We start from the raw sequence: 11,150 nt of genomic DNA, 5'->3' as shown, positions 1-11,150 counted from the left end.
ATGGATCCCCACCAGGTCGCCGCCGCCGGGGTCCAGCACGACGACCTCGGCGACACTGCCACATCCGCAGACGCGGGCGGCGACAGTGGCGGCAGTGGCGACAGCTGGGGGCGCGCTCTGCTCCGCCGGGGATGGGACCTGTCACGGAAGGCCGCCATCGCCGGCGTCGCGGCCACGGCCGCGCCCGTCGTAGCCCCGCCCCTGCTCGTCCTCTCCGTCGCTGGCCTCGCACTGTCCCTCCCCTTCGCCGCCTACCTCGCCAGCGTGTTCGCCACCGAACGCCTCATGGGCGCCCTGCTGCCGCCTCCCCGGACCCAGCCATACCACACCTGGGACGTCGAAGACGATGAGTTCCTGGATGCGTCAGAAGCGCCCGGCGGCGAGGCCACTGTGTTCGACTACTGGAGCGAGACAGAGGACGGCGCCATCATGGAGATGGAGGATGATGAGAGCTACGCGTCGTTGCCTCTGTCACGGGAATGTCGTCTGTTGGAAGAGCCGGCGCGGGCATCGAGCGACGATGAGGATACGATGCCAGAAGGTGAATTTCGTTTCCAAGAATCAGGCCACGAGTCATTTGTGTTGGATAATAGTGCACAGAAAGAGGAGGACAACGAGTATATTACCATGGAGGCGGTGTTGCTCCCAAAGGACTTCGATGAGTCCATATCAGCAGCACCGGCGTTGTGCGAGGAAGACGATATGGTTCCTAAAATCGTAGAAGCCCTGGTCCAAGAGTTATCTGTATCAGACAGTGGAGATAAAACAGAGGATGGCAAGCGCACAGGTATGGATGAAGTGGAGCCTAGCAAGGAGATGGTGTCAACGGGCATCGACATCGGCACCACTGAAGTGAGCGGCTTCCCAGTGACGGACGATAACACGCTGCAGAGCAAGGTAGAAGGTGATGTAGCAGTGGAAATGTTGCAGGAGGAAGTGACCATTAACACCAATCCTGTTACTGAGGAGGTGGTTGGTGTGCAAATGGAGGCCACTGCTACTGAACTGCCTGAATGTGAATTGCTGCACCCGAGTGATCGTGTGTCTCAGGAGCCACAAGCGATGGCAGAAGCTGCGTGTGTTGATGATATTCTCGAGAGTACCTTAACACAAGACATTGTACTGGATACTGGTGATGCAAATTCAGAGAGTGTGGAGCACACTGGTGTGGGAGATGTTTCTAGTGTGGTCTCAGTGGTGACCGTGGATGATGTTGCAGATCTAGCTTGCAGTATGAGTACACCGGATGTCTCAGCCATCAGTGACGATAAGATGAATGTTGAGAGTAGGCCAGATGTTGACCACTCCAATCAGACAACTGGTGTAGAATACACATGGGCGAACAAGGTGAGTGTTCCGGGCTCACTCTGTCATTTAAAGAATAATATAATTTTTTTTATCTAGAATGGTTATATGATTATATCAATGTTGTTTTATGCAAAAACATCATCCTCTTTGTTACATTATTTTTAAAAATAATTGACACGTGTAAATATGCCCGTCTAAAAATTGGTGGTGAAATTGGTAGTCAGCGAAAACAGAGGAGAGGAAAAGCATGGACAGCGAAGTGTCTACTAGGAGCATGACACCGCAAGAAATTGATGTTTCTAAATCACCAGTGCCAGATGATCAGAGCAAGAGAGAAGATGAAGTAACAGTGGAGACGGTGCTGGAAGAAGTGACGAGTACTACTGATCTTGTTACAGGGGAGGTGGTTGGCGTGCAAGTGGACATTGTCGCTAGTGGAAGCGAGTCACTGCCACTGAGTGACCTTGTGGCACAAGAGTTACAGGCAGTGACTGAAGCTGCAAGTGTTGAAAGTATTCAGGGAAGTACTGTAAGGGGAGACATTGTGATGGATACTGATGATACAAACACAGAGGGTGTGGAGCAACACGGTGAGGGAGGTGCTTCCAGTTTTATCTCAGGGGCATCTGTGGTGACCAGGGATGATGATGAGGATATAATGTCCAGTACGAAACCTTATGTCTCTGCCATCAGTGAAGATATAAAGAGTGTCGAAGGTAAGCCAGATGTTAAACACCCTCATGAAACAACTCTTTTTGAAAACAAGCTGACAGATGAAGGACTGAAGGGGAAGGTTGTAGCTGAGGACAAGGTGAGCTAGTGACACATTTGCTACCCCCCCCCCCCCCCCCCCCCCCCGTTTGCTACATCATTTAAATCATCTTTAATTTTCTTATTCAGAATTTGGTACTCCCTCCATTCTAAATTGTAGGTCGTTTTGGCTTTTCTAGATTCATAGATATTATCATACACCTAGACATATACTATATCTAGATGCATAATAATATCTACGAACCTAAAAAAAGCTATAACGACCTATAATTTGGAACGGAGGGAGTACTTTATTTGGATGTTTATGCATTTAGTGGCAGTATGCAATGCATCCCTAATTGAACAGATGCCGGAAGTTATACTTCATATAAAAAAGGATTTTTTTTATTTTGTTGCTACTACAGTGAATGTGCCTAAGAAATGATATTATGATAGGATTCATAGTTCTTGTATATTGATACAAACCTCAGTAATTCTGTTAATAGTTAAATAGCTGATGTCTACTTTCGCTGTTCGTCAAAGGCTACAGTTTCATTGGCAAAGAGGAATAAAGATATCCGTAGCATATTAAAATCGATGCCATTTTTTCTTGTCCTGCTTATAACTAACGTTACATGCAAATCATGAATAGTAAAAGTTGGGTCTGAACCTTTGTGTGCCAATTTTGATCTTCTTATGGGTTCCTCCATTTGAAGAGTCCCAAACTGTCATTCATTGAACACTAAGACTTCATTTGACATGATCTAGTGAAGTTACAATACAACTGAAGTGAAATCAAATCCAACTGCACAACAGGACGGTATTGTTTATGCAAAAGGTGTATTTTAATTGCTAGAACTATGTGTTGATAGGTAGAACAATTTATTGCTGTCATAGTTCTAAATTTACTCTCAGGCCTAATTTCCTTTCCAATTATTATATTGCTGGGAACTAGCAGAGCAAACCTGAATGAGGTGTCAAAAACACAATGAAAAATATGATCTTTTCCTTTTAGTAGTTTTTTTACTCAAGAATTTGTTCTTATGAAGAACTAAAGCAAAAGACGGTAGTCACATGACCAGCATAAAGGGTACAAAGAAAATCGTTGTATCAATGATGGCAGGAGAGATAAAACGAACAGTTCAAAGCTTGGTCTGTTATCACAAATGTTTAATGATTTCATGCCATGGGACAACATGAAACAGTCGAAGCTACTAACTGCTAATCTATGTGCATGAACAAGGCAGTTGGGCAGTTTATACTGATTGATTGCGATTTTCTTCTAAGCTATAATTTGCCTAGCATGACCCATAACCGTCTATGTTTCTTATTTAACATGAAAGCATAATTATCACTTGTTTACCAGGACAACTACATAGAGGTACAGCTGAGGGAGCAGCTTGATACACTAAGAACAATAACTGGGTATCGCCCGGCGACATCCTTGACTCTGGAAGCCGAGCTTGCTGGGTTATACATATTCGTCGGTGTGGAACCCCCTGTCAGCTCGAGGGACTCCTCGGACCTGACAGAAATAAACTTGAAACTCCAGTTCTTGAAATCGATAATAGGAGTGGAGTAAAGATCTGAGAGGGAATTGATATCTCAGGAGCTTTGTGGTTGTGTATGAAGCATAAATTGCAGTAGTCCACGGTCCATTCTCTGTTAGAAAGTTGAGACCTGTATATGCCATTCTCTGTTTTCATGTGAGAGACGGTGGTGAATGTTCTGTATGACTGTATATACCTACAGTTCCTGTTCCATTTGTCGTCTTTGGGAATGTTTTGTTGCCTCAACTGTGACCTTAAACTTACCTATTGGGTGGAAAACGCTCTTTGCAACTGTTTCAAATTGTGATTTTGACCTACTATGCTTACTCATGTGGCTTATTAGTGTGGTGCTACTCCCGTCGTAACAGCTAATATTTATCACCATTCACCAGTCAACACCTAAAAATCAAATATAGCTGTGATTCGTCCACCCTAAGTACTACAAGAACAATTTGGCTGCAATGTAAGCAGCGAATACCGTCGATGAGCTGCTGGAAACGGCTGCGGCTAGTGTTTCCTGCGAGCCAGGCTTGTGCTGGCTTTGCGGGTGTGACCTTTGAAAATACTTAAGTGTAGCAATGTGCTTGCGCTCAATATTGCACTATTACTAGATGAAAACATTGAAAATACTAACAGATAGCATGCGTGCTGGTACATGCTACAGCCCGTTTCCTTGTTACAATCTTCTAGATGAGGTGGGAGGTAGTCCAAAAGACGAACGCTAGCTTAGCTGCTGCCTGCTAGGCGACGGGATTTGGCTGAGACAACGAGATGAAAACCTTGGACGATTGCGATAAATTATTCTTAATTTTAAGCTTTGGGCCTTGGTGCCTCCGTTATTCGCAGAGATAGATGCTTGGATGCACAGTCGTCCTGCGCTGTTGCTTTCATGGCATTGCGCAATATAAACCTTGCGCTAGCAGCAGGTAACCAATTCCCTTTTCCTATCCAACAGCAGCTAGCTAGCCTGCGTGACACCGGCACACAACTGCGTCGACCGACTGCAGATACAGAGGCTGGACCAATTAACTCGCTGCAGCAGCGGCCGTGCGGAAAGCCAGGAGAAGAGCGCGAGGCATGCTGTACCGGCTTCGTACGGCTTGGCGAGAGCGGCGGCCAGAGGCGCGGTGTGCTGCTCTGGAGCCGTGGAGCGCCCACCGCGCCCCGCGCGCGGTTGCGGCCGGCCGTGATCATGTTGGAGGACGCTGGCCGCTGGCCTGGGCAGCCTCATAGTCGACAACCACGGCTACAACGACGTGTTCGACTGCACGCGGCGGAGGGCATCGGCTTTCCGCGATGATTTGTGGGACGAGAAGGGCCACGGCGCGGAAGCGGCAGGGCGGGGACTTCGTCGGCACCAGCAAGATGATGGTCTTCCTCGATGTCACAGTCAGGCCCGTACCTAAGTTTAGGAGGCTCTGGCGCCAAACACAAGATGGTAGCCCCATATTTTCTTTCTTCCCCATGGAAACGCCGCTGGCATTTGTACCGTTCTAGTATAGTACAAGTAGTATATGCACCGGATCTCCGCAGAGTATGTTTGTACTATTTACCGTTAATAATATATAGAAAAATGTTCCGGAAAAATCAAGAACTTTGCAACAGAATTTCATTCTGACTCATCCGTCTGTCCATTTGCTTGCTAACCAGAAAAGACGAACAGTTCACCCCCCTAAACGAATTCCGGCGGAGACTACAGGAGCTGCTGGCCGGCCCATGCGTCTTGGAAAACTCATCATCAACAAGGTGTAGTATTTGAGAAACCTAAGTGCAAGGCGACAGGAATGTGTATAGAAACCTATGTACTATACGGCATACGGGATTATGGCACACGCTGGGGCTGAGCCATCAAGGTACATGTCAGCCGCACTATGCCAGCTGGAGACTGGAGTATTCGTTTCTTTCCAAGACTGAAGTTTGTCTTGGCTGTCCAGAAACAATGGCGAAGTTGCTGAATGTTTACTCCTACTTTCGTTTTCGTCAACTCTCCCCAAACAGTCATCCGCTCTCCATATATACGCGCTCCTTCACTCAAGAATCTCAGCTGAAGGTAGCTGCAGAATTAATGGCAACGCACATTGCATACTATGGCTTTACTGTCATTAGCATCGCGGTCGGAGCGTGTATTTGGTTTGGTGAAGATGAGACGTTCCTGATGTTTACAGCCATTGTCTTCAACCTGGCCGTCATGGCCATGTATGTTGGGCTTATTACAGCCATTCCTGATCTTCAGCCTTGATTCTGACGATCAGCATTGCAAAGAAACGCGTGCTACGGTGATGAGTGCTATCCTATCTTTACACTCCTATGCAATGCAACCCGAATAAAAGGACTGCGTATCCTGGAACAATGACCAAGATTGCAGTGTAGCAGCTTGGCATGCAAGAGTCTGAATTTCTTCTGTAACCAAGTACAACGTGTCATACTATATCATATATGTCGTGTGGTCATCAGTCATGCCAGTTTTAAATTTCCTTTGACGAACCACTGTGCACTCGTTTCCTTAATTATGTTTGTTCAGTGTGTAATTTGCATGTGATGCCTCCTTTTTTTATTTTTTATTATGAGATCTGCTACTTGTATGCGTAAGTGATGATTGGGTTGCATTTCTAGCCCGCCAGTGTGGCGATCAAACAGGCCACAGGAAGTGCTGGGCTGCTGGGCTAGCCCAACCCAAGCACGAAACGACTCGGGCCCGTCACATTTATCAGAGGCAAGCCTCCCGCAGGGGCAAAACGTCGAACACATGGCGCGCGCCATCCTCCGCCGCGCGCTCTCTCTCTCCGCCGCCGTGGCCGCCTCCGCCCACGCAACCCCCCGGGTCGCCGCTGCTTTCGCTTCCACATCCTCCTCGGCCACCGTCGTTTCGCTGCGCTCACCCCTCGACGACCGCCTTCACCGCCTCCTCCGCTCCGAGATCACCTACATCGCAGAGCGCCGCCCTCCCTACCCGGTAATTTCCCCCCTTTCCCTTCCTCGCGCACGATTCACTTCTCACTTTCGCAGCAAGACCCGACCCACACGGCTTACTCCTCTTCGTGCAGCCGCCGACGAGCTTCAAGTCCTTCGCCGTGGAGGACCGCCCGGGGGAGCAGTGGGTGCGCCTCCGCGCCGCGCGCCGCGGCCCCGAAGCCGAGGAGGTGAAGGTCGAGGCCACCATGTTCGACGGCGCCGCGGAGCCGCTCCCTGAGGACGCGCCCCTCTTCCACCGCGTGGAGTCGCTCGAGCGCGGCCCGCGCCTCCATCTCAGCCTCATCGTCGAGGTCACCCGGGCCGACCGCGTCCTCGGCTTCATCTGCTCCGCCTGGCCCGACGAACTCGCCGTCCGCCACGTTCTCACCCTCAGGGCTGGCGGCGGCGCCGCCAGCAGTGATGGTGCGCGTGGTGGACGCAATTTCGAGTATGGATTAGGATTGCTGTGCGGTGCAGTGAGCTTTGTGGCCAGCAATTTGGTTCTCTGTTACCTGAGGTTTGTATCGTTTGGTTCACAGGAAGCTGGGTGCTGGGGAGAGGGAAGCGGTGACTAGGTTCTTGAAGGAGAGGGAGGTGGACGGGGAGCTCGCTGAATTCTTGCACGACTACATGGTGAACAAGGAGAAGATGGAGCTGCTCCGATGGTTGAAGACTGTCGAATCATTCCTTGACAAGTAGGATAAGGACGGGCACCACAGGTAATATGGTCATACTTATGGATATATCCTTGATTCTAGGTAACTTTTAGTATTCTGAGGCCGAGTAGAAATGAGTTCAAGTATAGCTCAAGGGCTGCATTGCTGGAAAAGAAGTATAATTAGTTAATTACCTGTAGATACCGGTAACATGTGATGACTGAGTAAGCCCTAAACACCTAATGAGGGAGTGGGGAAACAATAATCCGTCCACAGTTATGGAATTTCAAAATTCATGGTATTGTTTGTACTTGGTATTGATGATAGGGTTTCCTAGTAGTTTAGGTGGGGAGATGGTGAAGAGGAAAGTTAATCTACATACCAGACTGCTGATATCTGAAGACTTTGAAGGCCTTGATAATTTGCTTTGTCTTCAGGTCTTGCTGGTGTTGATACGATTATACCTATGGTCAGGTCTGAGGTCCTGTTTTGGAAACTCAAGTTTAATTTTTGGTTTCAACCTCTGGTGCATTTAATTTAATTCTGAGAAAAATGGTGCAAATGGGGATAATACAACCAAGCAATATGCACCCATTTACTCTCTGAAAATTTACAGTTGGTTACCATGGTTAAGCTGTAGTGAACTTGTGTTAACCCACAACCGTTTAAGTCTTAGAAACATTTTTCTGTGTTGCTTCTCTCTGGGAAATCTTCAACTTTCATTACCAGAATGAGGAATTGATACAACTATATAACTGATTACCTGTTTTCTGTTTGGAATCAATAACTGTTCTAATCAACAATGTCTCTTAATTTTTTTTTGAAAGAAACAGCGAGGGAAAACCCCACTGTCGTATACATATTAATAGGAGAGAAAAAAAACACTGTACAGAGCCCGAGAAGGGCAACAACAGCACAAGAGTGCCCCCACCGAAGAGAAAACTGAAAAGAAAAGAAAAAACTATACATTAGTTATACAGAGTTTACCCAATCTAAAAAGGCTTGTTTGTTGCATCCTTTAATCTGTGTGCTTGAAAAAACAATGTCTCTTAATCATTGACTGATGCCCCTAAATCTCTGAACATGATTCCATTTGCAGGTGCCCTGCTGTTGTAAGCATGATTTCCAATCTTGTTACTCCCTGAGCTGGGAGCCAATATGCTCCAACAACTGGTGTTAGGGATGGTCTGCTGCAGTGCATGTGAATTATCCACCTCCCCACTACCGTCATGTATGAATGTTTACTTGCTGCTGCTGAAGTTCTATTTTTCAGTTCTCATAGTAGCTCAGTGCTCATGGAAATTGATGATCTGAATACCCTACTGTATTATCATTTCTTTGTGGTGAAGTTTGTTCTCCATCGTGTATCTGTTGACATCTCTGCCGTTTGATTTTTTGCAATACCAAATCTGTTCATTTTTGAATTTCCAAGTGTTACCTACGTGCGTGCTAGAGTAATCTGCTCTTCTGAACTTCCATAGTCCAATGGCAAAGGACCTGCAGCCCTTGGACTAATCGGGTGGACGGCATAGATTGAGACGCAGCACATGAACTGATTCAATTGATTTTTCAAAAGAAAAAAAAACATCACGCAAGCTGTATGCAAGGAACCTGCCTGGTAGGTACTCCGCGGGCCCCCCTGACGGATTATGACCTCACTGACGAGCGGGGCCACCTGCGGATTCAACCCTCCTCTCAACGGCTAGTTCCACCCCCCAACCGTTGGGACAGATACCAAACAAAACCTCGGGAGCTCTCTCGCCAAATCACACCCCTCCTCTCTCCGATCTCCGTCTCTCTCTGACGCTCCCCTCCCTAGCTCACCTCTCGAGAGATCGCCAAGAAGCGGCGGCGGCGGCGGCAGCGAGCTCCGCGGCCATGGGGTACACGTACACGCCGACGTACTACTCGGGCCTGCAGGACACCATCGCGTCCCTGTGCAAGTCCATCATCCCCTCCTTCCGCGTCGGGCGCCGCCTCACCGCCGACCAGGCCGCCGCGCGCCGCCACGCGGAGCAGCTCAAGTGGCAGCAGGAGTCCTTCCACCGCATCCTCCACCTCTCCGCGCTCCACCGCGAGGGCATCGTCCCGGCCTCCGACGTCGCCGCCTTCCGCGGCCCCATGCTCGCCGCGCTCGTCGCGCCGCCGCCGCCGCAGCACCCGGAGCAGCCCGCCGTGCTCCGCGACAAGCTCCTCTTCCTCCAGGAGCTCCTCTACTCCAAGTGCATCTCGGCCGCGGAGTACAACGCCTCCAAGGCGCCCCTCGTGCAGCGCCTCGCCGCGCTCGGCGTCGTCGTTGACTGCCCCGACGCGGAGGCCTCTGCCGAGGAGTGGTCGGAGATCGACCTCCAGGACCCACCTCCCCCCGCCTCCGCGGCGGCTTCCGACAAGCCGAAGCACAAGGCCTTCATCACGCCGTGGAAGAGCAGATCCAAGAAGGAGCAGGACGCGAACGGCGCGTCAAGGCCGCCGCTGGCCCCGGTGGACCAGAACAACGCCAGGAAAGCGTCGGTGCTCATGGCCGAGAGCTCACCGTCCCAAGCCGTGCCGTCCTCCGGGAAGGCCGAGAAGGGGAAGAGGAGGCATCTGGCAGCGATGTTCAGCAGCGGCGGAAATGGCTGCGAGAACAAGGACCCTGCGGCGGAGGAAGGGACCGATGAGAAGGAGACGGTGAAAGGCAAGAAGAAGAGCTCGTGGGGCTTCGATGGGCTCAAGAAGTGGAAGAAAGCTGGCTGTAGCAGCGGCGATGCGGCAGCCATCGGTGAGCAGCCGGAGCGTGCTCTGCCACGGTCATCGTACAGCGAGTGCCGGCTCGAGGCGAGCCCCATGGCTGCCTCTGGCCCGGATGCCAAGAGGGCCAAGACGAAGCTGCACACGGCGACGGGTGATGACTCTGCTTCCGAGTTGTTGCATGACAAGGTACTGTGAATTATTGCGACTCTTGAGGAATGGCATTGCGCGAACTATCATCATATGACGCATTGGACATACTAGTGGGCTGGATTCTTTTTTTTTTTTCCGAAGCTATCAATAGCGCAATTGAGAGTTTTGTCTCGAATTACTGAAGGTTCTGGTGGAGAACACAAAGAAGGAGCTCTCAAGGATTCAGGCTGAGCTATCATCTACAAATCGGAACTTGAGCTTCTCGTAAGTCGTAGATCGCTCTTCTTGGCTAATGTAACCTTTTTGGATCATGTTCTCTTGTTTGGAGTGATTGAAGATGGTTCCTGTATCTGTAGGGATCAGCAAATTGAGGCCATCTCTACAAAGCTTCCAGTGGACAAGTCAGAGCTCAAGCCCTTTTTCCCAAAGTACGCACGGGACATCACCACTTGAACATCCACCATTCAGATCAGCCACATGATTTTCGGCATTTCTGAGACGATGTCATTGTTTTTGCAGGGCATGGTGTGATCAGCATGGGGACGGCGTGATCACTGCTGCAAAGAAAGAGTTCAAGGAACATGTCGAAGAGATGGAGAAGCAGAGGGACATCAGTGACAGTGAGGGCTGGGCTACATTTGACGACATCAACCTTGATGACAACTTCAACCCCAGGGCCTTCGCTCAACATCAGTCAGACTCGGAGGCGAAGGGGAACAAAGTCAATGAGAGCCTGACCAGCAGTTTCACGAACCCATTCTACAACGACAAGAACCCGTTCTTGAACACAAACTACGACTGATAGAATCATACAAGTGAATGGTGTTTGGGTCTCTTGCATTGGGATGTATCATTTCGTTTATATATTCTGGTTACTGGTGTTGCACTTAGGGTTCAATTGTTATATTGGACCAGGGTTGCTGTTTATGGTGTCAAAAGTTGTATGATGGGAGAGTATGCTCCCTTGGTTAATCAATTACGCTTGATATCTATGAATGATTACTCCCAGCTTTTCTTTCCCATTGACCACTAACATTAAATTTTGCGTCAG

The 11,150-nt window shown here is 49.3% G+C and overlaps 3 protein-coding genes across 4 annotated transcripts; all 3 read left to right on the top strand.

Annotated features, from left to right (window-relative positions):
* LOC117844372 (uncharacterized) lies at nucleotides 1-3,819 on the top strand. The gene is made up of 3 exons (XM_034725092.1): nucleotides 1-1,347; nucleotides 1,529-2,119; nucleotides 3,425-3,819. Exons 1-3 carry the CDS (start codon nucleotides 1-3, stop codon nucleotides 3,638-3,640), a joined length of 2,154 nt encoding a protein of 717 aa, XP_034580983.1. The 3' UTR covers nucleotides 3,641-3,819.
* A 2,504-nt stretch (nucleotides 3,820-6,323) lies between these two features.
* LOC117844908 (uncharacterized protein At2g39795, mitochondrial) lies at nucleotides 6,324-8,640 on the top strand. Of its 2 annotated transcripts, none has more exons than XM_034725756.2 (4): nucleotides 6,324-6,561; nucleotides 6,653-7,008; nucleotides 7,100-7,279; nucleotides 7,654-8,309. In XM_034725756.2, the coding sequence occupies exons 1-3, from the start codon at nucleotides 6,355-6,357 to the stop codon at nucleotides 7,257-7,259; spliced, it is 723 nt and encodes a 240-aa protein (XP_034581647.1). In that variant the 5' UTR covers nucleotides 6,324-6,354; the 3' UTR covers nucleotides 7,260-7,279; nucleotides 7,654-8,309. The 2 variants fall into 2 exon arrangements, with proteins under 2 accessions (XP_034581647.1, XP_034581646.1); XM_034725755.2 differs by lacking the exon at nucleotides 7,654-8,309 and adding an exon at nucleotides 8,316-8,640 and having other exon boundaries at nucleotides 6,334-6,561.
* A 126-nt stretch (nucleotides 8,641-8,766) lies between these two features.
* LOC117844907 (uncharacterized) lies at nucleotides 8,767-11,107 on the top strand. The gene is made up of 4 exons (XM_034725754.2): nucleotides 8,767-10,135; nucleotides 10,284-10,363; nucleotides 10,456-10,527; nucleotides 10,619-11,107. The coding sequence occupies exons 1-4, from the start codon at nucleotides 9,095-9,097 to the stop codon at nucleotides 10,899-10,901; spliced, it is 1,476 nt and encodes a 491-aa protein (XP_034581645.1). The 5' UTR covers nucleotides 8,767-9,094; the 3' UTR covers nucleotides 10,902-11,107.
* The last annotated feature ends 43 nt before the right edge of the window (nucleotides 11,108-11,150 follow it).

This window comes from Setaria viridis, chromosome 2 (genome assembly GCF_005286985.2).
Source record: "Setaria viridis chromosome 2, Setaria_viridis_v4.0, whole genome shotgun sequence".
Classification (NCBI taxonomy): Eukaryota; Viridiplantae; Streptophyta; class Magnoliopsida; order Poales; family Poaceae; genus Setaria; species Setaria viridis.
The sequence above is the reverse complement of the archived record's forward strand: the minus strand, read 5'-3'. Positions and strand labels throughout refer to the sequence as shown.

Excerpts from the sequence above, each read along its gene's own strand:
- LOC117844372 (XM_034725092.1), top strand. The coding sequence starts at position 1 with ATGGATCCCCACCAGGTCGCCGCCGCCGGGGTCCAGCACGACGACCTC. Across the intron at positions 1,348-1,528 it reads AATACACATGGGCGAACAAG|TCAGCGAAAACAGAGGAGAG; the intron begins GTGAGTGTTCCG and ends TGAAATTGGTAG. Across the intron at positions 2,120-3,424 it reads AGGTTGTAGCTGAGGACAAG|GACAACTACATAGAGGTACA; the intron begins GTGAGCTAGTGA and ends CTTGTTTACCAG.
- LOC117844908 (XM_034725755.2), top strand. The coding sequence starts at position 6,355 with ATGGCGCGCGCCATCCTCCGCCGCGCGCTCTCTCTCTCCGCCGCCGTG. Across the intron at positions 6,562-6,652 it reads AGCGCCGCCCTCCCTACCCG|CCGCCGACGAGCTTCAAGTC; the intron begins GTAATTTCCCCC and ends CTCTTCGTGCAG. Across the intron at positions 7,009-7,099 it reads CGTGGTGGACGCAATTTCGA|GAAGCTGGGTGCTGGGGAGA; the intron begins GTATGGATTAGG and ends TTTGGTTCACAG.
- LOC117844907 (XM_034725754.2), top strand. The coding sequence starts at position 9,095 with ATGGGGTACACGTACACGCCGACGTACTACTCGGGCCTGCAGGACACC. Across the intron at positions 10,136-10,283 it reads CCGAGTTGTTGCATGACAAG|GTTCTGGTGGAGAACACAAA; the intron begins GTACTGTGAATT and ends GAATTACTGAAG. Across the intron at positions 10,364-10,455 it reads AATCGGAACTTGAGCTTCTC|GGATCAGCAAATTGAGGCCA; the intron begins GTAAGTCGTAGA and ends CTGTATCTGTAG.